Source organism: Bufo gargarizans, chromosome 7 (genome assembly GCF_014858855.1).
Source record: "Bufo gargarizans isolate SCDJY-AF-19 chromosome 7, ASM1485885v1, whole genome shotgun sequence".
Lineage (NCBI taxonomy): Eukaryota > Metazoa > Chordata > Amphibia > Anura > Bufonidae > Bufo > Bufo gargarizans.
Window position 1 is genome coordinate 148004459 of NC_058086.1, and position 23392 is coordinate 148027850.

The 23392-nt window shown below is 45.2% G+C and overlaps 1 protein-coding gene across 2 annotated transcripts; it reads left to right on the forward strand.

The window, feature by feature from the left end:
* The first annotated feature begins 1665 nt into the window (after positions 1-1665).
* Positions 1666-23022, forward strand: NUF2 (NUF2 component of NDC80 kinetochore complex). Of its 2 annotated transcripts, none has more exons than XM_044301792.1 (14): positions 1666-1774; positions 6340-6509; positions 10501-10575; positions 12613-12689; positions 13809-13870; positions 14691-14788; positions 14877-14950; positions 16070-16166; positions 16866-16928; positions 17150-17287; positions 17954-18094; positions 18216-18391; positions 21315-21450; positions 22750-23022. In XM_044301792.1, the coding sequence occupies exons 2-14, from the start codon at positions 6387-6389 to the stop codon at positions 22876-22878; spliced, it is 1389 nt and encodes a 462-aa protein (XP_044157727.1). In that variant the 5' UTR covers positions 1666-1774; positions 6340-6386; the 3' UTR covers positions 22879-23022. The 2 variants fall into 2 exon arrangements, with proteins under 2 accessions (XP_044157727.1, XP_044157726.1); XM_044301791.1 differs by lacking the exon at positions 1666-1774 and adding an exon at positions 4684-4823.
* Positions 23023-23392: the final 370 nt, after the last annotated feature.

A 23392-nucleotide genomic window follows, 5' to 3' on the forward strand; every position in this document is an offset into this window, starting at 1 on the left:
CTAGGAGGAACAGGTCGTCTTACCCTGCTCATAGTCCAGGGATTTCCTGAGGGCTAGTAGGGACCCTAGGTTCTGTAGTATGAGCCCTCCTACCATCTGGGTTGGCTCATATGGTTAGGAGTCAGGGTCAGAATTAGGGACGCGCTAGGAGGTGACCTGCTCCCTGATCCTGGCCTAGCAGCTTCCCTTATCCTATTGACATTGCACGGTTGAGGGTTTCCCCCATTCTCATCCGTGACAGTATGACCACAAAGGCTCCTTGCTTGGAGACCTTCGAAAGAGGGTGCAGCATGAATCGCCATCTGTTTTTGGGGTGCATGCGCGTTCTCTGGAGGGAGAGCGTTATGGGGGTTTCACCGTTAACAGCGCGGTGAGTGGCTTTTCCCCGCCATTCGATTGTCACCGCTGTCTGTATTGGTGCCCCCTTACTTGTCATTCCCCACAACCCTCCCATTGTTTATTGTGCCCCACCAACTTTCCCCTTTTGTGGTTGGGGGGGGGGGGGGGCTTTGACGGGTGGGAGTGTACGGCCTTCGGAAGAGGGCGCAGCATGTGGTACCTGCCATTTTCTGCCACGCATGCTTATACTCCGGAGGGAGGGTGAAAGGGGAATCCTGTTACAGTGCAGTTCTCTGTAGCAGTGGTTGCAGTGTGTGTGAACTGGCACTTGTGTTTGGGTTTCCCCTAGTCCACGTCTCAGTGGTTCTCTCACTTGTGTCGGTGTGGCTAGCTGCAGTCCTTGTTAGACTGGCTTTGGTGTATGCTGGTGGAGGATGCATGCTGGCAGCGACTTGGTGGGAACCGTGTCTGAGAGTGGACGCAGTGATCAGTGCGGTCTCTCCTGATTGTTTGGTGGCTGGCGCCCTGGTTCCTGTGTGTTGCTCCAGGGGCTGGCAGCAGTTCTGGGGAGATTCGCTTGCGCTGACACTGATTCTCCTACTTTTCCCCTTCGCCTATCCCTGTTTTTGGGTTCCTCACCAGTTTCCCCCTTTTTTTTTTTTTTTTGGTGGGGGAGCTTTGAGGGGTGGGAGTGTCACGACTATGCTTGGTCATGACTCTTTGTGTCGCATGCAGTTGTCAGCGGTCTGCTCTTTGTTGTCTACAACATCGGGGTCCCCAATGCACGGGCACCATCTGTGCGGATTCTGAAGACGGATCTAGACCCATTCAAGTTGATCCGACCGCACTGCAAAAAAGTAGTGCATGCACTGGACCTTCTGGATTGTGGACCCACTTAAGTGAAGAATGGGTCTGCATCCGTGATGTGGTGCAAAAACAGAAGGGGCCCATATATTGCGGACCGCAATACGGGGCCGGCTGGCACACGGCCATGTGCATGAGCCCTAATACAGAAACAGACAAATACAGACAGCTATATAAAAGGTAGAAACATACCAGCATCAAGATATAGATACAGAAAGCAGTTTTAAACAGCAAGCAACAGATGAAGCAGATAGGGAAAGACCGAGTGACACTTTGCAAGATCTACACAAGCAAGCAGAAAAAGCTACAACAAAACCTAAGCTTGCTGCTACATGTCAGGATTAGTCAGCAAGCTAGCTTCAGGTGATATAGAGCACAGCTCCCTTACATGCCTTGTGGAATCAGCAGACAGGAAGTTCAGAGCAGAGAAACCAGGCCAGAGCTAGTGCCATGTGCAAGAGACTAGACACAGAGCAGAGAAACTGAGCATGATCCACCTGCAGCAGGAGAGAGCAGACAGGTCGCAACGAAGGGATGCAGGAGCATAAACAAGGCAGAGGGAGACTAAGAAGTAAGTAGATGTTATTAGAGAACAGTACAAAAACGTTTAATACATTAGACATTTGGAAAACCTGCAAAATGCTTTCAAAGCAGACCCAAATCAGGGACCTGGAATATTCCTTTAACTTCCTGGTTCCATCAGATAGAAGAAGCTACAAGTCTAGGATATATGTAGACTCTATCCACAAATTTTCCACTTGGTATGTCACAATGGTCACTAACTTTTCACACAACTTTGCATAAATCGATAGTACAAGCGACCTTAAGAAACTTTGTAATATATTTTATTAAAGAGAAGTGTCTAGGTCACTTGTTTTCAGTTAATTATCTCCCCGACTGCTAAATGCTTTTCACTTTGAAATTTCTCTTGAAGCTGTCCAGGACAGACCAGTTTGCTGATGGATCATATTACATATGTTACTACAAGTCTATGGAGAGGAGAAAATTGCTAAAAATGCAAATACAACTTATCTAATGTACAGAAATAGTGTTATTCCTCATATACACATATTGTACTATTGATTAATGCAAAATGTTTTTTTTTTATAATTCTTTATTACACTTTTTCAATTCATAAAAAATTTGCATATAACATCTTTTTAATACATGATTGCATAAATTAGTTACATATAAATATTCCCCCCCCCCCCTTGATTAATGCTAAATTTAATCCTGACATGGGATCGGGCTGTAAAACAGAGGGCACCGCACATGCGCGAGACTTAGGAAAGCAAAGCCGAATTGCGTGCTGTCACACAAAGACAAGAGGGGCCATGGTTACCTTGACTTGAAGCAAGGAGACCTCTGCCGCCTTGACTTCAAGCTGACATGCAAATTAGCGCGGACGGGGGATAAAATATTGTTTTCTGACCTTAGGCAGCATGAAAAGTATGATTAGTATCCAGGGGAGCACCCAGGAATTTTGTCTAGGGGGGGTCCGAAAGGCAAAAAAATGTGGCATGTGTAGTGCACTGTGCTAATTCAATTTTTCAAAGCCCCCTTTATACTTAAAACTGCAGGGACGGGGTGTAGTGTGTTGCGCTGATTCTTTTACTTGGCGATTCTAAAAGCTCTGTAGGAAAATAACAATGCGATACAGATGCATTAGATATGGAGATGAGCGCTACCACAATGGAAGCGCTCATCTCCTACGGCCCCCACCACCGCCGCAAATGCCCGCAATTTACATCCAGGGCCGCGCCGCCTGTGGTGATCGGCGGTGCGGCCCTGAAGGATAAAAAATAAAATAATTGGTCTGGTTGTTCTGGGGGGGTCCAGACCCGCTGGACCCCCCCTGTAGGTGCGCCACTGTTAGTATCACACTGCGGGCTACCCTGAGGTACTGCTACGTGCATTTAGGAGGTGACAGGATCCCTTTAAAAACCCACAGCAGTCCAGCCAATGGCTGGTGCAGATTGTGTACAGGTGTGCTGGCCCTTTTAGAGACGGGGAACGCACGCGCCCTATGGAACACTGGTACAGCCCTGGCACGGCACATAGGAGCCTGGTAGCCAGCCCCACTGATGGAGGGCAGAGTAGGGCCAGTAGGATCTGGCCATTGGGCACAATCTAGGTGAGTGATACAGGACCTGTCCCAATTTCTATGAAGGCAGAAACCGCAAAGGGCCACTGTACTGAAAGAAACAGCACTGCATCCACTTCATTCCTCAGATTGGAGGGAGTCCTAGAGGTCAGACCCCCACTGATCATAAAGTGATGGCATATCCTAGCAATACACTATCACTATAATACAGGAATAAAAAATGTCTTAGTACAGAAAGTCTAGTTTTTGCAGACCGCAATATACATACAGCCATGTGCATGAGCCCTTAGACTTAGTGGGGTTACCCATATGCCCTATTATCAGGTGACAACTGCTGTATGATCTGTTGGAGCCGGCCCATGTAACAGGAGTCCTTGTAATACTACATGTCCTCTGCTGCCGATCGCCGTGCCGCCTTCCAGTTCTGAAGCGAAGTGTCACCCTTAAGCCCCAATCACATGACAGTATTTTTTGCTGCGGATCAGATGTGCTGTCCACATCTGTACGTCTATCCCACAGCCCCGCAAAAAAACTAAAACAAAACAAGACGTCCTATTCTTGTCTGTTTTGTGGACAAGCATAGGCATTGTTACAATAGATCTGCCAAAAAAGTAAAATACGAATGCAACACGGACATCATCCGTATCTTTTTGCAAATCCACGTTTTGTGGACCGCAAAATACATACGTTTGAGTGAATGCATCCACAAACACATCTGCCGACATGTCACCAGCGGCGCTAGAGCGGTCATTATGTGACACACACACACCCCTCTCTGTCCTGTACATAAAACAGACAGGGGCCATGTGTAAACCCGAAGGCCACACCACTTCCATACCACATGCGGTGACACTAATGGCAGTGGGCACCATAGGGAGGGTATCATTTAGATGTATTGTCCACTTTGCTCCTCTCCACCATGTTAGGGGCTGCCCCCTAAAGCTCAGTTGATAGAATTGAAGAAAGCAGTCACCATGGGCGCTGTTCCTGTCAAATACTGGCGGCAGCTGGAAGTCCTCGTGCCCCCAGTGCTGCCAACCCCGTCCATTCTAGCCAGAACTCTGACTATAGCCCATTTGTACAGCGCCATCTTGTGGTTAATGCAGTTTCTCGCTCAGTGACTACACCCCCCATCCTCTATGGACGTAGAGAAATAAAACGAACAATGTTTTGCCCTAACACGAGCCAAAATGTTGTAAGCGATAACCATCTAGGCTTTCGAAGGCAGTGACGTCATTGAACAAATGGGCGCCATCTTTGTTACGGGAATACTTCAGTTGCTGGGTACGTCATCAAACAAAGGCGTGGACCGTGCGTTCCAGGCGCCGGGTGATGACGTCATGGAGGGGGTTGACTGCATTATTTGTTGGCCGTGTGTTTGGACGAAGGCGTAGACCGTGCGTTTCAGGCTCTGGTAGATGACGTCACGGCAGGAGGGAGCGGCTTATTTTGAAAAAGTAAGCGGCATCTAAACGGCTGGAAGAGGAGAAACGGATGACGGTACCCTGGGGGTGAGGTAAGTGCTTCGGCCATGGGTGGCAGAAGTACCCGGGCTGTATGGAGGCAGTGCAGGAGGGTGATCTATGGTCCTGCAGGAAGGATCAGTGGAGCAGTGCTAGGGTGTTCTCTGCAGATTTTGTGATTGATGAGACCCAGCACCCCAGTGTTGCCAGGCAACAGTGCCACCCGCAGCGCCACCCTGACATGCTGGCTCTGGTTGGTAGAGTAGTCCGGAGCAGGTTCCCCGTCCATGACCCTGCTTTTCCAAGGCTTCACCTCTAAAGAGAATTTTTTTTTGTAAAATGCAGAATCGCTATTAAATGGTTAAAAAAAATAGTACCCGCCTTGTCCCAAATCAGCTTCAATCCAGCGCTGTCCTTCCTGACTGCAGCCAATCCCTGGCCTCTGCCGTCCTGTGTGGTATGCCGCTGCAGCCAGAACATTGCAGCAGTGACTATGCTGGAGCAGAGCGGGGGTCAGGAAGGGTGTGTTTTTGTATTTTTGTATTTTTTTTTATTCCAATAATTTCCCTGCCTTAAAAAAAATTGTAATTCTCTCAACCCCGTTAAAGGGAATCTGTCTGCCGCCAGCGCTGTGAGGGAGAGGAGTCCCGCGCCGCCCGCTGCTCCCTTCTCTGGGTGATTGACAGTTTTCTGTGCACAACAGGAGAGACAACGGTCAATCATCTGGGGGCAGCGAGCGTCACGGGACTTATATCAGGCAGGTGCGTACTGTACGGGTATGTTCACACCCTGGATATTGATGCTGTCCACGGTTCGTGTCACGATTCTTCACTTTGGATGCTGCAGACACGCCCATGACTTGGATGCATTACATGGCCCTGTACCGTGATTCCACACCTGCCAGGGCATCAAGCAGTGTCTGTCCGCAAAACCTGCTAGGGAAGGAGATGTTAACGCCGGCCGCACAAGCTGCAGCGCTGGACCGTTTTTAACCATTTGCCTGGCGCTGTAGCTTACCCATTTTTAAATATACCTTTATGTCCTGATCGCTTTTATTTTGCCCCTAAAAACAATTATAATTATGCTAATGAGGCAAAGAGCCCAAAAACCAAAGTCACATCTCTAGGCAAAAGTGCTGTCAAATAACGTTTGCGGTTTGTTATATTAGGTGCAAATGAAGACGGTATAGACACAAGAGAAACTGACTTAAAGGGGTTGTCTAGGAATTTGATACTAATGGCCTTTCCTCAGGATAGATCATCAATAGCTCCTCTGTGGGGGTCCGGCATCCCCGCCGATCAGTGGCATTCCACCAATCGCTGCAGCCTCTTCCTAGACCAGTGATGTGGCATGGGGAGCAGCTCAGTCTACCAAGCACAGCCGCTATACCATGTACGCTGCAACCCCTTCAGACAGCTGATTGGCGGGGTGGTCCGGAGTTGGTCCCCCACCCTATCAGATATTGATGACCTATCCTGAGGATAGGCCATTAGTATGAAAATCCCGGACAAGCCCTTTATAAAATTCTGTATAATGTTAATGTTTTTTTTTTTTTTCCTTCCTCCTCAGACATCTGCTCCGTTGACCCCTTCGCCTGATCACACGTGGCTGCGGTTATGGATAATCTTACATTTCCTCAGTTTCCTGCACAAGAGTTGGTAAACTTTTTCCGCCTGAAGGTTCTGACCGGTGCTGAAGCTAAAAATTTTACCAAAAACGACACTTACCCCAACCCCAAGGTACAGTAGTTATTAATCACAGCTTCTGTGTGTGGGAAGTATTGGGTTCTTGCTCACTGTAACCCCCGCTGTCTTTCTCTTGTACGATCACCTGTCTGTTCCAGGTATTTCTAGTTTTGGGACAGAATTATGAAAACTGTAATATTCCTTCTTGCCTACAGCAGCCAACCGCAGTGCAGCTATGTTCTTCACCCATGACAGCACCAGAGAGAGGGATCTGCCCCACAGCTGGACCTGAAGCCTTGGAGCAGGGACCCCAGCTGCTGTGAAACTACAACTCCCAGCAGGCTACTCTTGTAACTCCTCTAGAAAGTGAAAGGAGGATTCTGGGAATTGTAGTTTCAGAACAGCTGGAGTGACAGGTGTTGCTGATCCCTGCCATAGAGCAATTAATAAAGCAGGGAATACCTTAATGATGGAATGAAGCTAGGGTCTGCAGGGAATGCTTGAGTCTAGTAGGCCTCTGGTCTTCCACTGGAGGAATAGTCTAGTAGTCTGGATACCTTTTACTTTGCTTCATTTGGTGGCTCTGAACCGTGTTGGCTTGCTGTCTCTGTGCCTTTTTAGGTTGCTGGCCTCTATCGCTGGGCCTGGTTTGGTCGACTGCTTCTGTAACTGGCTTTCGTTATCTGTCTTTGTCTGGTTTTGTCTGTGCCTCTGCCATTCTGCCCACTTGGCCTTCTGCTTATCTGCCTTTTTTGGCTTCCTCTGCCATTGGGTTGGCTGGTTTTCTGTTCCAGCATTGGGGCTTCACATCTATTACTTTCCTAAAAGATGTGATGTCGGATGAATCTGGTGGAGGTAGCCGAGGTCCAGTCGAGGCTCCTAGTGTGGAGTTGTACAGTGGTTAATATTGCGAGTTTAGCAGAGGACCAGTCTGTTTCCAGAGAAGAGTCGTAAGAAGGTCAGGATGGTATCTAGTGTATGCTATACAGAATGCTTCTAGATGGGAATGAGAAGATGGATGGGAGTCCACTGTGTGGCACATCATAAAAGACCTAAAATACTCCTAGTTGGGCTGAGAATATTGACAGCCAGCAAAGGTTCATAATCAGGGGTCGAGTGGAGGGGGAACGCATGGGAACGGCGTTCCTGCACTTTTTTCATGGCAGGAACGCCGTTCCCTTTCAGCCTCAAGTCAGGAGAACACGGCTGAATCAGATTCACAGGGGGAGACGGAGCGCACTGTGCAGGGCAGGCTAAGGGAGGAGGGGCGGCTTCAGTTGAGAGGAAGCTGTCTGTGCGGTGCCGCTGCCTGCGACTCCTCTCATGCCCCTAATGACATAATCTCCTTCACTACGAGATCATTTAGAATGTCTTTTAGAAAAGTTTGTCCTGGGATTCGAACTCACGACCTCTACACATCAAAGGAAGGCATTTAACCTCACAGCCATGAAAGCTGTCTAGGTAGTTGCTTAAAAAAAAAAATATAAGACTTCTACTTATACCTAGTGTACTGATACCTAGTGTACAACCATACACATGACAGCTGCCCACTGTGTATGGATGTAGCAGAGCTGGGTGTGTTGGGGCAGCTGTCATGTGTATGGTTGTACACTAGGTATCAGTACACTAGGTATCAGTACACTAGGTATAAGTAGAAGTCTTATTTTTTTTTTTTTTAAGCAGCTACCTAGACAGCTTTTATGGCTGTGAGGGTAAATGCCTTGCCTCTGATGTGTAGAGGTCATGAGTTCGAATCCCAAGGCAAACTTTTCTAAAAGTGTTTTTTTTTTTTATAAGACTTCTACTGATACCTAGTTTACTGATACCTAGAGTACAACCATACACATGACAGCTGCCCACTGTGTAAGGATGTAGCAGAGCTGGGTGTGTTGGGGCAGCTGTCACGTGTATGGTTGTACACTAGGTATCAGTACACTAGGTATAAGTGGAAGTCTTAGTTTTTTTTTTTTAAGCAACTACCTCAACAGCTTTTATGGCTGTGAGGGTAAATGCCTTGCCTGTAATGTGTAGAGGTCATGAGTTCGAATCCCAGGACAAACTTTTCTAAAAGTGTTTTTTTTTTTTTTTCTGATACTTCTACTGATACCTAGTGTACTGATACCTACTGTACAACCATACACATGACAGCTGCCCCAACACACCCAGCTCTGCTACATCCATACACAGTGGGCAAAGTTACCTACAGTAGAAGTCTTATATTTTTTTTTTTTTAAGTAACAAGCTAGACAGCTTTCATAGCTGTGAGGGCATATGCCTTGCTTCTGCTGTGTAGAGGTCATGAGATCGAATCCCAGGACAAACTTTTCTAAAAGTGTTATTTTTTTTATTTATTTTTTTAGTCCGCAGCGGCACAAATTACAGCATGCTAGATTTTCTGTGCTTTTTTATTTTTTGGAGGGGGGGGGGGGGGGGGGTTGCAGTGGATCTTGGGTGAGTTCCCACACTTTTTTTCCCAGGACTTGACCCCTGTTCATAATGCTCTAGCTGACCGCAAGAAAACGGGTTGATCAGTGCTCCAGACTGAAAAAAAATATCAAGGAGCCATTGGCTCCTAACCTGAGGAATTTAGGAGCCAAATCCAATTTGTAGTCAACAACATTTAAAATACATATAATTACGGAATTATAATTAAAAAAAAAACTGTCATACCTTGTGTAGTTGCCCATTTGTCTCTCCTTTTTGATTTGTGTTTCTAACCCCATCAATCTTGAGGCTCACCGTCCTTCATTACACCCCCTCGCTGTTCCTCCATGAAAACCCCACCGCTGGGACCACACCGATATCGAGTACTGAGCCCTGAAGGAGGGCTCGCTGCACATGCGCAACTGCCCTCCATTCATTTTTCTATAAGGCCGCCGAAAATAGTTATGCAGCCAGGTGCCCCCGATAATTATAATTATTATCTTTAATTTGGACAACTGTGGACAACAAATAGTTTTTCTTTAAGGCTGTGTTCACACGGGCCGGAAAAGATGCAGGTGTGTTGTGGAAAAATGCGCAATTTTTTTCCCCCATGAGTGCAAAGTGTTTTAATGCATTTTGCACGCGAGTGAGAAAATTTGGCATGTTTGGTACCCAAATCCGAACCCTGTCTTCTTCACAGAAGTTCAGGTTTGGGTTAGGTGTTATGTAAATTTTATTATTTTCCCTTATAACATGGTTATAAGGGAAAATAATAGCAAAGTAAATTAGGGATGGAGGGATTAAAATAATAATAATTTAACTCCCCTTATCCACTTGTTCGCGCAGCGCGGCTTCTCTTCTCTCTTCTTCTTTGATGAGCTGGGAGAAAAGGACCTGTGGAGACGTCACCATGGTGATGGATCATGTGATGAGAGCAGTGACGTCTCCACAGGTGCTTTTTTTTTTTTTTTTTTTCCCCAGCTCATCAAAGTAGAAGACAGAAGAGAAGCCGGGCTGCGTGAACAAGTGGATAAGGGGAGTTTTATTATTTATTATTTTTTAACCCCTCCAGCGCTATTGTACTATGCATTCTGTATTCAGTATGCTATTATTTTCCCTTATAACCATGTTTATAAGGGAAAATAATAATGATCGGGTCCCCATCCCGATCATCTCCTAGCAACCATGCGTGAAAATCGCACTGCATCCGCACTTGCTTGCATTTTTCACGCAGCCCTATTCACTTCTATGGGGCCTGCATTGCGTGAAAAACTCACAATATAGAGCATGCTGCGATTTTCACGCAACGCACAAGTGATGCGTGAAAATCACTGCTCATGTGCACAGCCCCATAGAAATGAATGGGTCCGGATTCAGTGCGGGTGCAATGCGTTCACCTCGGGCATTGCACCCCCGTGGTAATATCGCCCGTGTGAAAGAGGCCTTAGATTGTTTTCATACATGTCTCGACTTCTGTACTCTGTGCAAGGGAAAGAGCCCTCCCTGGTGCCACGCGGGCTGCAGTGATGACATCAGAGGCTTTTGTGAGGGGTACTTACCTGTAGTTATAAATCCATTCTCTTTGCCATCACTGACTTTAATGTTATGTCTCCATTTACAGCCAGAATGGGTCCAGAAGCTCTTCATGAGGGTCCTGCAGAAAGTGTTCAATATTGGGATCGAACAGTTTTATGTAGTAAGTATCTGTGGAATATGCAGCGAGTTTAACCACATGGCTATGGCATGCTCACCAGTCCGTCATCTTGGGTCCATGAATCGTTCAGGCGTTTGGTCAGATTGTGTCTGTTTTAGGGATCCTAGAGATCAAAGGCAATGACATGACTGTTCATCCTTTTGGGTTTAAATGGGTATTCCCCTCCTACGATTCCTATCGTAGGAGGAGACCGGGATTACGGAAACAGTTCAGCGGGCTATGCTGCGATGTTTTGTAATTCTCAGAGACGTGGATACAGGAATGGAGTAGCGATGAAAGCTCGGAATTCGGAGGCTAACTGCAACGGTTTCCATAGCCTCTATTCACTGCTGATGGAGGCATGATAACCGCATAGCACAGCTTGCTTGGCGGTCAGCTCCGTTAAAAGGGTTTGTGCCCTGATATAATATTGATCATCTATCCTCAGGGATAGGTCATCAATCTCAGAACAACGGGGGCCCAACTCCCAACCCCCCCCCCCCCCCCCTCCAATTTGCTGTTTTGAAGGGTCTTATGTGAGCACTGCATTCTTCAGTGTTTACCTACACTCCTTGATCTTGGAAAACCCCTTTAAAAAGGACTTGAACTGTGATTTGGAGCATGCAGTGTCAATACAAGGCACTTACTAATGTACTGTGATTGTACATACTGTCTCCTTTGCTGGCTGGATTTGTTTTTTACACTACTAGTGCCCGGGGGGTTACGACCACCCTGTAATCCAGCAGCAGTGGCTGTGCTTGCACATTATAGGAAAAGGCCAGGACAGCCAGAGAGAGCGCCCATAGTCCAGCACCTTTTTTCTGTAGTGTGCAAGCATGGCCACCGCTGCTGGATTGCAGGGTGGTTGCAGCCATTAAAACGAGCTGTGTATATTGGGATGGAAAATTTTAATTTAGGCTACTTTCACACTGGCGTTTTGGCTTTCCGTTTGGGGGATCCGTTCAGGGCTCTCGCAAGCGGTCCAAACGGATCAGTTTTGCCCTCATGTATTCTGAATAGATAAGGATCCGCTCAGAATGCATCTGTTTGCCTCCTATTGGTCTCCATTCCGCTCTGGAGGAGCAATATGGGTCCGCATCCGTTCCGCAATGTTCATTGCAAATAATAGCCTGTTTGTTTGTTACAAGAAGTGAAATCTCCATTTATGTGCAGCGATCCCCTCCGCTGTATGGGGGCAAGTGATTGCTCATCCCCATACACATTCTTTTTTGGGCAGGAGATTGGTATTTAGAAAGCACAATCTGCTGCCCAGAAATGGTGGTTTAGGTGTCTGTACCAGCGATGTTCATCAGGTGAAAACAATGGGTGGCACCTTTTAAACAGGGGAGTTATCTGGCACCGAGCCTTCCCTTTAATTGCCTCATGTAATGGGGCCTTCAGTTGTACAGTCGGAGTTGGACGTAATGCATTGATCATGTATTATTTTTGTTCACGCTACTATAAGATAAAATCACATTTCCATTTACACATATATAAGGGTACTTTCACACTAGCGTTTTTCTTTTCCGACACTCAGTTCCGTCCTAGGGGGTCAAATCCGGAAAAGAACTGATCAGTTTTATCCCCATGCATTCTGAATGGAGAGTCAGTCCTTCAGGATGCATCAGGATGTCTTCAGTTCAGTCTTTTTGACTGATCAGGCTTTTCAGAAAACCGTAGCATGTTGTATTTTTACCTCCGGCCAAAAATCCGGAACACTTTGACTAAACGCCGGGTCCGGCCTTTTTCCCATTGACTTGCATTAACGGCGCCGTGTGTTCCGTCAAAATGGATCCGGCTTTTGCATGTTAAACCCGAAAAATGTAAAAAAAAAAAAAAGTTAAAATCCATAAATGGCGGATCCGTTTTTTCCAATGCATTTTTTCATTGTGATCAAAATCCTGATCAGGATTCAAATGTAATCAGTTTTGACAAGTTTTTCTGGATCCGGCGGGCAGTTCCGGTGTCGGAATTGAACGCCAGATTCAAACAACGCTAGTGTGAAAGTAGCCTAACAAAGTACAAATTCTTATATTGCAGGTACCGGTGGGTTTAGATTCTCAGTACCCGCATCTCATGGAAGGTTTTGCTCCTGTGGCCTTTATTCTGAAATTTGCGTATGTATGCCATTTTACTCAATTTAAAAGGGTTGCCTAGCTGGCAAAAAATGTTAAAAAGGGTCAGTGGCTTAAAAAAAATAGGTTGCCCTGACCTCACCTGTGATGCTCCTGCCATGATGGAGCTGGTATGTGCTGCTCCCATTGACATAAGTTGGCAAAGTGCTGCAATAACTATCTCTGTCCAATGCATAGAGGATGGCATCGGAGCTACACAGTGACAGCTGATTGACGGCATGTCAGACCCCATCCCCCTGCCAATCAGATATTGATGGCCTACCTTGAGGATAGGCCATTAATAGAGATGCCTGGACAACCCCTTCCCTTTAACTCTTTCCTTAGGTTTCTGTATAAGCCTTTCTCTTAGGCTCCATTCACACATCCGCAATTCCGCTTCGCATTTTGCAGAACGGAATTGCTGACCCATCCATTTCTATCCGCAATTCCGATCCCGAAAAAAATAGAACGTGTCCTATTCTTGTCCGCAATAGCGGACAAGAATAGGCATATTCTATTAGTGCCAGCGATGTGCAGGTCCGCAAAATGGTGAACGCACATTGCCGCTGTCAGTGTTTTGTGGATCCGCAAAACGCAGACTGATGTGTGAATGGACCCTTAAGGGTACTTTCACACTTGTGGTGTTGAATTCCGTCAGGCAGTTCCATCGCCGGAACTGCCTGCCGGATCCGGCAATCTGTATGCAAATGGATACCATTTGCAGACTGATGCGGATCTGTCTCTCAAATGCATATGCATTGCAATACCGGATCCGTCTCTCTGGTTGTCATTCAGAAAAACAGATCCGGTATATACCTTTTTCGCATTTTTTAAAGGCCCGGCAGTAATGCATTTCAATAGAAAATAATGCCAGCTCCGGCATTCTGGCAAGTGTTCCGGAATTTTGGACGGAGAAAATACTGCAGCAGTGACTGAACTGAAGACATCCTGAACGGATTTCTCTCCATTCAGAATGCATTAGGATAAAACTAATCAGTTTTTTTCCCGGTATTGAGCTCCTAGGACGGAACTCTATACCGGAAAAGTTTAATGCAAGCGTAAAAGTACCCTAATCCACTTCAGTATTTGGTGGTAACAGTTTCTTTTGTCTGTATAATAAAGGGACCGTCTCTTACCGCTGTGCCTCATATATGACTTTCACCCATCCGATGTCCTGAATCCAAGTAAGTGCTATTGATGCTAGTCCATTGGTTTGTATTTTTTTTTTTCAAATATTCTTTTTATTAAAGTTTTATATTCTAATCAATCAGAACATTATTATTATTAATAATACATACTTTACGTATAATTTAAAGGTATAACACATTTAAAGGCTATGTGTTCCTTCGGGGACAATTTATTATTATATATTTTTTTAATGATTGCATTTTATTCATTTTGGGCTAAAAAAATAATTTGCATTTGGTCTTTATTAAAGATATTAAGTGGTTCTGTCACTAAGGGTTAACTGTCACATTTTTATCAGTAAGATAAGGATTGAGCTATAATGAGCGTTTATAAGGTCAGAGAGAATAGATAAGGAGCCCATCGGCTCCCTGTCTGGAGCAGAGAGGAAATACAGATCCTGCTAGTAGATAAACTCAAAGCTGTGCAGGGAAAGCAGCTCAACATTTTTAATAATGACCAATTGAAAAAAAAGATTTTTTTAGCTCAAAATGAGTACAAACCAATAATAAAAATAAAAAAATGGCACCAAAGGTGTACATGGCCTTTAAGTTATAAAGCGAAAATAAATATATATAAACGTATAACATAACATTCATATAATGGCACAGGTGTAATGTATTGCTCCATTTTATGTATTATTTATATACAGACATATTTTATAGATGTTGTTTTGTTTTCTTATATAGATGTTCTAAATATTTAGTTTTCCTAGTGTGCTTTTAATTTTTCTACATTTTGTGTGTTGGAAGCATTGGTTGTATGATGGCAGTCTTAAGAGCTGGTACTGATTTCGGGACCTTGTCCTTTTGTGTTTAGAAGGAAAGCGAACCCTCTTCTTGTTGAGTGGAGTTGTAAACTTTCTGCATTTCAGGGAAGACCGGAAAATGGACTACATATCCTTCTGTTCAAGCTATGTGAGTAAGAACTTCCACAGATTGACAGGTCTGCTGCCTTCACGTAATATCTTGTATTTGTCACTGATAATGTCTCTATCTCTTGTAGAAATCTGCTTTGGAGAATATAAGCCAACAGCAGAAGATAAATCAGGAGTTGGAGGCGAAAATTGAGAAACTTACGTAAGTCTTTGCTGCATTCAAAGGGGGCTGCTTGCCTATCCCAAGGCTAGGTCATCTATATGTAATCCGTGGGGACCAGACTCCCGGAATCCTACTGATCATGTGTTGAAAAGGGGGCTTGGCGAAGCACTGCGATTTCTTCCTCGGCCTGTGACGTCGCATTACATTTGTGCTTTCCCATTTAAGTGAATGGTGGTAAGCTGCAACACCAAGCACAGCCACTGTACAATGTGCGGCGCTGTGCTTGGTATACTATGAAGAGACTGTGGCCTCTTCAAACAGCTGTTTGTGGAGGTGCGGAACATATTCACGAGCTATCCACGGTATTATCCGTGTTGCACTGCAATCCCAAGTGGTGGCCACTTCCGGCATCACATGCCGTACATTGGGCACGTGATCCTAGCCTAGGGTTAGAATCCGCAGCATCTGTATCTCTCGCCATATCATACTTTGTGCATGGGCTGTCAGTTCTAACCCTAGGCTAGGATCACGTGTCCAATGGCTGCCGCTCAGGATAACGATGCAACTTAAATAACCCTTTTAAGTCCTGGAAAGAGGGAAATCTTGCTGCAAGTAAGAAGTCTAGAAGTTGAGCATCTCATTGCAGCATCATTTTGGAGCCTGGACAGATAGATACTTTCTGGTCTGTACAGTACTTCTGTCAGTCTTCCTCTGCAATGACTAGGTCTTGATGACCCTGTCCTTAGTGAAGCAGCATCATGTGGGACCTGCCTGTAAGCTGCAGTTACGTTTTGTCCATAGCAATGTATTGTTCCAGCATACATAACGCGTTACTGAAGACTGTCACTGGGGCTTAGTTGTCACTTAGGATAGAGGAAGAACTAGGGCTGGGCGATATGGCCTGAAAGCTATATTGCGATATAATTTGAAGCATGTGCGATTATAAATATATTATTTTCTTCTGTGTATATATACAAAATTGCCATTTGCCATCATCCGTGACCCACAGCCAGCGCCATCAGCCCCATGCCATTGCCACCATCATCATGTGCCCCAGCCAGCGCCATCATCAGCCCCATGCCAATGGCCATGTTGACGCACCATTAAAGATATTGTAGTTAAAACTAAACCCTTAGGTTTCTATTTTTTTCCCCTTAGGACCGTCCCACCTGAACAACAAGCAGAGTTCAAAGCCCTTTCCAGTGATATTCATGACCTGCAGCAATCCATAAGCCAGGAATATCGTGCAAGAGATGTGAGTCACCCCTGATACCGTTCTGTCTGGTTAATGGGATTCCCTGGGTTTTCAAAAATTTTATTTTCATTAATATATCCCTACTTTACTCTATGTGCTCATCAGCGGAGGTTAGTAAAGCCCCTTTCTATTGGGGGTGGTGTTTCCCATAAAGGTAGATGTCCATGAACATTCAGGTTGCCTCCATAAGTGTTTGATAGTTGACAGGATCCCAATGAACTTTTCGAATCTGCTGGTGTGCCCAGCCTGGGTGAATTTGAATGGAGTTTCTTTTTAAAGCCGTTGTGACATGCTCAACCTACTCAGAGATGACAAGGGTCGGATTGCTGACTGTCCCACTGATCTTGAGAACTGGGGTCCCCTGCTTGAATTGAGCCCTGACTCTTCATTCGGTCTGTGTGACTGATAGCAGAGTGCAGTGCCCAGCTATCGTCATTGGTTCCAGCGGTGTAGAATGGAGTGGCAGCGTGCATGCCAAATTGGCCAATGTTCTAGTGATCGGTACTTATTACAGTACTGTGGACATAGGCATTGGTTATGGGACAACCCCTTTAAAGAGGATGTGGCACAGGTCACAAGTCGTCTTTAAACTCGGCCATCTATTACTAATACACTGGTGATGGGCGATTCTGCAAAGTCTGAACTGGCACTGTATGACATTGACTTGTAATAATTGATGTCTCTGTTTTGCATCCATAGCTGGTCCTTCAAGAAAAGATTGCACATCAAAAAGCTGACCTTGCCGAAAAAACTAAGAAACTGGTAAGGACAATGCTGAGGAAGGTTAGAAATGCTGAGGGGTTGATTCCATCACTTTAGGTAAAATCTCCACTTTTTAGGTTAGTTTTTATACTCTATACCCTATCACGTCACATCTGTAGAGTCTTGACGTGGTGGGAAACCTTTCACCAATATGCTAGCTGTTCCTGTTCTACAAATATGGAGGCTTTGCTGTCTGGTGAACTTGCTTTCCTTTGCCGCAGAATCAGCACAAGCTTACTATTGCCACCATGAAGGAAGAACAAGAGAGCATGAAATCTCAGATAGTGGAATCTCCAGAACAACGCAAGAATAAAACGGAGAGGATGAAAGAAAATGTCCACAGACTGAAGCAAGCAAAGGTAAAATACAATGACTCCTTCAATGTATCATCGGCTGAGTTTAGCAGATGGGATGTCTCGCTGCCCCACCGATCACTAGAACAGGAGCGTCAAGACCCCTCATTTGTCCTCTCTGGACTCTTTCTCTCAGTCCCATAAATATGTAGAGGGGATGTGTCGATTGCAGGACAATTTCTTTAATCTGCTCCCAATAGCTCTGATCTAGCAGTCACCAGGACAGTATTAAATCAGTGTTAAAAGGGGTTTTCTGATGCTTTTTATACTGATGACCTACTCTTCCCCCCCCCCGATCAGCTGTTTGGGAAGGCACCGGTGCTCGCAGTCACTCCATGACCTTCTCTAAGCTCACCAAGTACAGTGCCGTATATTGTATAGCAGCTCAACCCCATTCACTACTGTGGGGATAGGCTGCGCCTAGTCCACGTGACGAATGAACCTGATGTCCCATGACGTAGGCTAAACTGCAAGAAGGTCACAGTGCTCATAGGTGCCTTCTCAAATAGCCGGTAGGCGGGGGTCCCAATCAGATACTGATTACCTAATCCAGAGTATAAAAGTCTTGGGAAACTCCTTTTAATTTCTGACTACTTTTTAATGACTCTAGGCATCATATCATCTCCTGCTTTTGTATCGCCCAGACTGAAAGTCTTTTCTTTGTTTTAACAGCAAGAAACCAGTGAGAAATGTGATCATTATCGGGAACGAGTGACCATGTCCTCTCTGTGGCAGTCAGATGTGCAAGCGTATAATAAGAAGCTACATAGCATTGAGGCCAACCTGGAGGTTTACAGGAAGACCCTTGAAGAGGTACTCATGCCACACGTGCTCACTTCTGCATCTTATGAATCACTGATGGAACCTTGTGGATAGATTCAGATTTGGTAGATCTATCTCTTCTTAAAAAATATTTTTTTCTCCCCCCTCCTAGGCCAGACAAAAAGAGGAACAAATCATGAATAAAAACCTGGAGCTGAAATCCTTAGCTAATGAAGAAATCCAGTTAAAAAGGACTGTTCAGATAAAGAAAGAGAAACTTGCAAAAATGGATATTAAGAATCAGAAGAAACTAGAGGACTTTGAACAGCGAAAAAATGAGATCTTACAGTGAGTTTTCTCTTCTGTGCTCACTTACCGCATAAGGGCTCATGCACACGAACATATTTTGTTTCCGTATCCGTTCCGTTTTTTTTGGGCAGATAGGATGCAGACCCATTCATTTCAATGGGTCTGCAAAAAATGCGGACAGGACACAGTGTGCTGTCCGCATCCGTATCTCCGTACCGTAGCCCTGCAAAAAAAAGATACTACATGTCCTATTCTTGTCTGTTTTGCGGACAAGGATAAGCATCGTTACAATGGATCCGCAAAAAAAATGATGCTATACAGATTAGGGTTGTTTCGATGCCATAAAAAAGTATTGCCATAGTCAATACCACGCGAAAAAAAATAAAACGCCAAAAAAGCCTTGTGCATTTTATGGAACTTCCGGCTAATAATTGAATAGTCCTTAAAAAAAAAATGGCGAATCGCGCAGATTTTTTTTTGTTTATAGTTTGGACGTTTCAGACGTGGCGATGTTTGTTTATATATTTTAGATGTAAAATTGGGAAAGGGGGTGATTTATACTTAAAGGGCTTCTGTTACCCCCAAAATTTTTTGGGCATATTAAAATCCTTATTGTACGACTATTCCCTATATAGGGCTCTTACCTGGTTCTGTGGCTTTGTTTCATTAAAAATCGAGCTTTTAAAATATGCAAATTACTTTACTACCAGCAAGTAGGGCGTCTACTTGCTGGTAGCCGCCGCATCCTCCTTTTAAAAAAACGCCCCCTCCTCCAGTTGATTGACAGGGCCAGCGAGCGCTCTCCTGCTCCGGCTGGCCCCGTCAGCATTTCATATCCCTCGCCTGCGCCTTACGTGTCTTCATTCGGCGCAGGCGCTCTGAGAGAAGGACGCTCGCTTCATCAGCACTCCCTCAGTGCGCCGATGACGTCACCTCTAAACCCGAAAGAGAAGACGTCATCGGCACAGGCGCACTGAGGAAGCGAGTGTCCTTCTCTCAGAGCGCCTGTGCCGAATGAAGACACGTCAGGCGCGGGATTTGAATTGCAGACAGGGCCAGCCGGAGCAGGAGAGCGCTCGCTGGCCCTGTCAATCAACTGGAGGAGGGGGCGTTTTTTTTTTAAAAGGAGTATGCGGCGGCTACCAGCAAGTAACTGCCCTACTTGCTGGTAGTGAAGTAATTTGCATATTTTAAAAGCTCTATCTATTTATTTATTTATTTATTTATTTATTTATGAAACGAAGCCACAGAACAAGGTAAGAGCCCTATATAGGGAATAGTTGTACAAAAAGGATTTTAATATGCCCAAAAATGAAAAATGAGTTTTGGGGGTGACAGAAGCCCTTTAATATTTTGGTGTGTTTAAAATATTTTTTTTTTTTTTATTTTTTATTTTTTTTTAGTTTAATAACTATCCTGGGATCTTCTAATCCCTTGTCCTATTCACCCTGATATAGATCTATTAGGGTAAATAGGACTTCACACTCTCCCTACTGCTCTGTGCATAGTACACACAGCAGCAGGGAGCTGACTATGGCAGCCAGGGCTTCAGTAGCATCCTGGCTGCCATGGTAACTGATCGGAGCCCCAGGATTACACTGCTGGGGCTCCGATCAGAAGCTGCCACTGCACCACCAATGAGGAGGAGGGGAGGGGACCCTAGGGCCACTGCCACCAATGAGGAGGGGAGGGGACCCAGTGGCCACTGCCCCAATGATTATAATACTGAGGGGGGGAGGGGGCACTGCGCCACCAATGATAATTAACCCTTAATACAGGAAGCGGGTGCCAGCAGCAGATCCTGCTGCCGGCACCTGCCTCCTGTATTAAAAGTTAAAGACTACCTTTATATGGGTCCGGACTTTGTTAGGGCTCTTTCACACTTGCGGCAGGACGGATCCGGCAGGCTGGTCTCCCTGTCGGATCCGTCCTTCCGCTGTTTCGCCGAGCCGCCAGACCGCCGCTCCATCCTCATTGACTATAACATATATATAATATATCCGACAGGGAGACCAGCCTGCTGGATCCGTCCTGCCGCAAGTGTGAAAGAGCCCTTAAGCAGCAGGCTACACAGAACGGCTCCCAGGGATCTCCCTGCACTTATTATTATTCCTGGGCGCCGCTCCGTTCGCCCGCTGTGCGCCTGTGCCCCATTACAGTCTCCTGCAGTCCTGCTCCATATGCTGATTACTGTCGGAGCAATGGGGAGGAGACAGCAGCTTCTCTAGTGGGCGTTCCTTCTCCCTGCGCTGCGATTGGACAGCACCACAGCCAGGGGAGAAGGAACGACCACTAGAGAAGCTGCTGTCTCCTCCCCATCGCTCTGATAGTAATTAGCATATGGAGCAGGAGACGGTAATGGCGCACTGCGGGCAAACGAAGCAGTGCCCAGGAATAATAATTAGTAAGTGCTGGGACATCCCTGGGCGCCGCTCTAGGTAGCCTGCTGCTTAAAGTCCGGACCCATGAAAAGTACGTTCATTGGTGGCGCAGCGCGCCCTCCCCTCCTCCGCCCCTCTCTCCCCATTGGTGGCGGCAGCAGCACAGGGGGAGGGAGAGACTTCTTCCTTCTCCCCTGTGCTGCTGAGGTAACATGAGCGTGCTCATGTTCAGAGATACTAGACTGCGCAGGACAGTATTGATACCGGGACAAAAGTATAGATTGGGTATCGAAATTTCGATACCCGCAACAACCCTACTTGGGAGTTTGTATTGCAAAACTGCACATTCACCAAGGGTTTTTTCCATGGACTACGACCATTGTTGAAGCTCTAGCATTGCCATGTTCTGATTGGTTTGGCCTTACTAACGAAATATTAAGAAACCGTGGCCTAGGTCATAATATGAATTGCACCAGAAGCCTATGACTGTGTAGTGCTGTGCACTTGTCTGCATAGCACCGTGATCTACGTTACGTGTTAGAAAAGTGACAGTTTTACTATTCCATCTCCCACTTGCACAGGATCTGTAGCCATGTTCAAGAAAAGAGACAGGCTGTGCACGAACGGGTGGCTCATGTTCTGCAAGAAATCCAGCAAACGGACGTTATGAGAGAACAGCTCCTTGAAACTTCAGAACAGGAGAAGAAAAAATGTCAGGTAAGGTCATTGGCGATAACTTTCACTCCTTATAATTGCTATTTACCATATTTTCTCTGTCTCAATTACAGATTTATTTTAGCGAGCCATTATTAGCCAGAGCACTGCACTTACGAAATACCGAGGGCTTTAAATATATGACGAACTAGGTGTAGAAACAAGCGAGTACAATGAGCATGTACTTGTTGACATGGTTATGACCACCCTGGAATCCAGCAGCGGTGGCCGTGCTTGTACACAGGGAAAATGAACGGCCTCTTTGGTGGCCGAGACAGCAAGAGTGCACATAAGCACGTTTTCCTATAGTGTGCAATCGCGATCACCACTGCTAGATTACAGGGTGTCTACATGGTAAATGCCATTTGCTGAAGTGAGACAACCCCTTTAAGAGGTGGGTATTTACTTCTTTAGGCTAGAGCCACTGCAGTTACAGTTGTATTACAAAAAAAAATATGCAGAGTTGTAAGCAATCTTGTAGACTTAAAAAGGGGTATTACGATTATATAGGGGATAACTATTAGACTGGTGGGGGTCCTACTGCTGGGACCCTTACTGTTTACGAGAAAGAACGGGGGCCCTTACCCCTTGGAGATCCCCGAAATGAACAGAGTGGACAGTTGGGCATGCACGCTGCCACTCCATTCATTTCTGTGGGAGTTCCAAAAATAGCTGAGCGCTGTACTCTCCTGTCCCTGGAACTCCCAGAGAAATGATTGGAGAAGCAGTGCGCTTGCCCATCAGCCACCCCATTCATTTTGGGGGACTCCATTGGGTACAGGGGTCCTAGCAGTAGGAACCCCACTGATCTGTGGATGCCTTTTTGTTTGCCTTAACAAATGTCACCACAATGGAGAGTGCTAATCCAAGTTAGGAAGCAAGATAACGGAGCCAAGGGATAAAAGGGACCAGATGCCCCTTCCTTAAATAGTTTGACATATGCAAAATATTCAGAACCCTATAGACAATACCAGTGGTTATATACAAACTAAAATATAATTTCATAATGGGGCCTCATATTTAACTATCATTTACCTGTCCGAGCCCCATGACCAAAAACAAAATTGCAGAACAGTAGTATTTGATGGTTGTAAAACTAATTGGTACAGAATTTTGGGCCTAAAAGCAAATTGTGCTAGAGGTATAATTGATACACGGTCAGACACTCTCCGCACATTTTTACCACCAATGTCCAAATTCTTTTAGAACTGTAAGTTCACTTGAATAAACAAAGCCCTATATTGGCCTTTTTTCGACTATTGCCCTTCCCTCATTGTGTCCTTTCCAATTTCCCCCTTTCAGGACGTTATGACAGGCTTTAGAAATGCACTGGAGAAATACCATGACAATCTGCAAAAAGCGTCTGACCGCAACGCTGAGCGGAGAAGAGAAAAAGTAGCAGAGCTGAATCGGAGGTTGAGCCGACGATAAAAATTTACAGTCTGTATTGTCTGTTTTTTGTTTTGTTTGTGTGTTTTTTTTTTTTTTTTTTTATATATATAAATGTTCACTTTTTTAATGTTTTTTGATCTATAAATAGTTTGACTAATTGATCATTAAATAAGTATAATACTACTATCGTACAAAATAGTCATTTATACAGTGCTTCACTTTTCATTATATTTTGGTAAAAATGTGCAAACTGAGATAGGCAAACATTTTAAGCTACAATACTTTTTTCTTTGAAGCATACGTAGAAAGGGAATGGTTCAAGTGTCTGATGTTCTACTCTATACCCTTTTAATTCTTATTGTACAACAGACATGTCCCTTATAAGTAGATTAGACCTACATAAAATACAAAATTCATCCATTAGCAACGTTTCGTGATCTGACCACTCGCCAATTTCAATGGAAATGATAGAACAATTCAAAGGTCCCTTCAATCCATTATGGCGACTAAAAGATTATATTTAGTGATGAGCGAATCAAAGTCACCTCAGGAT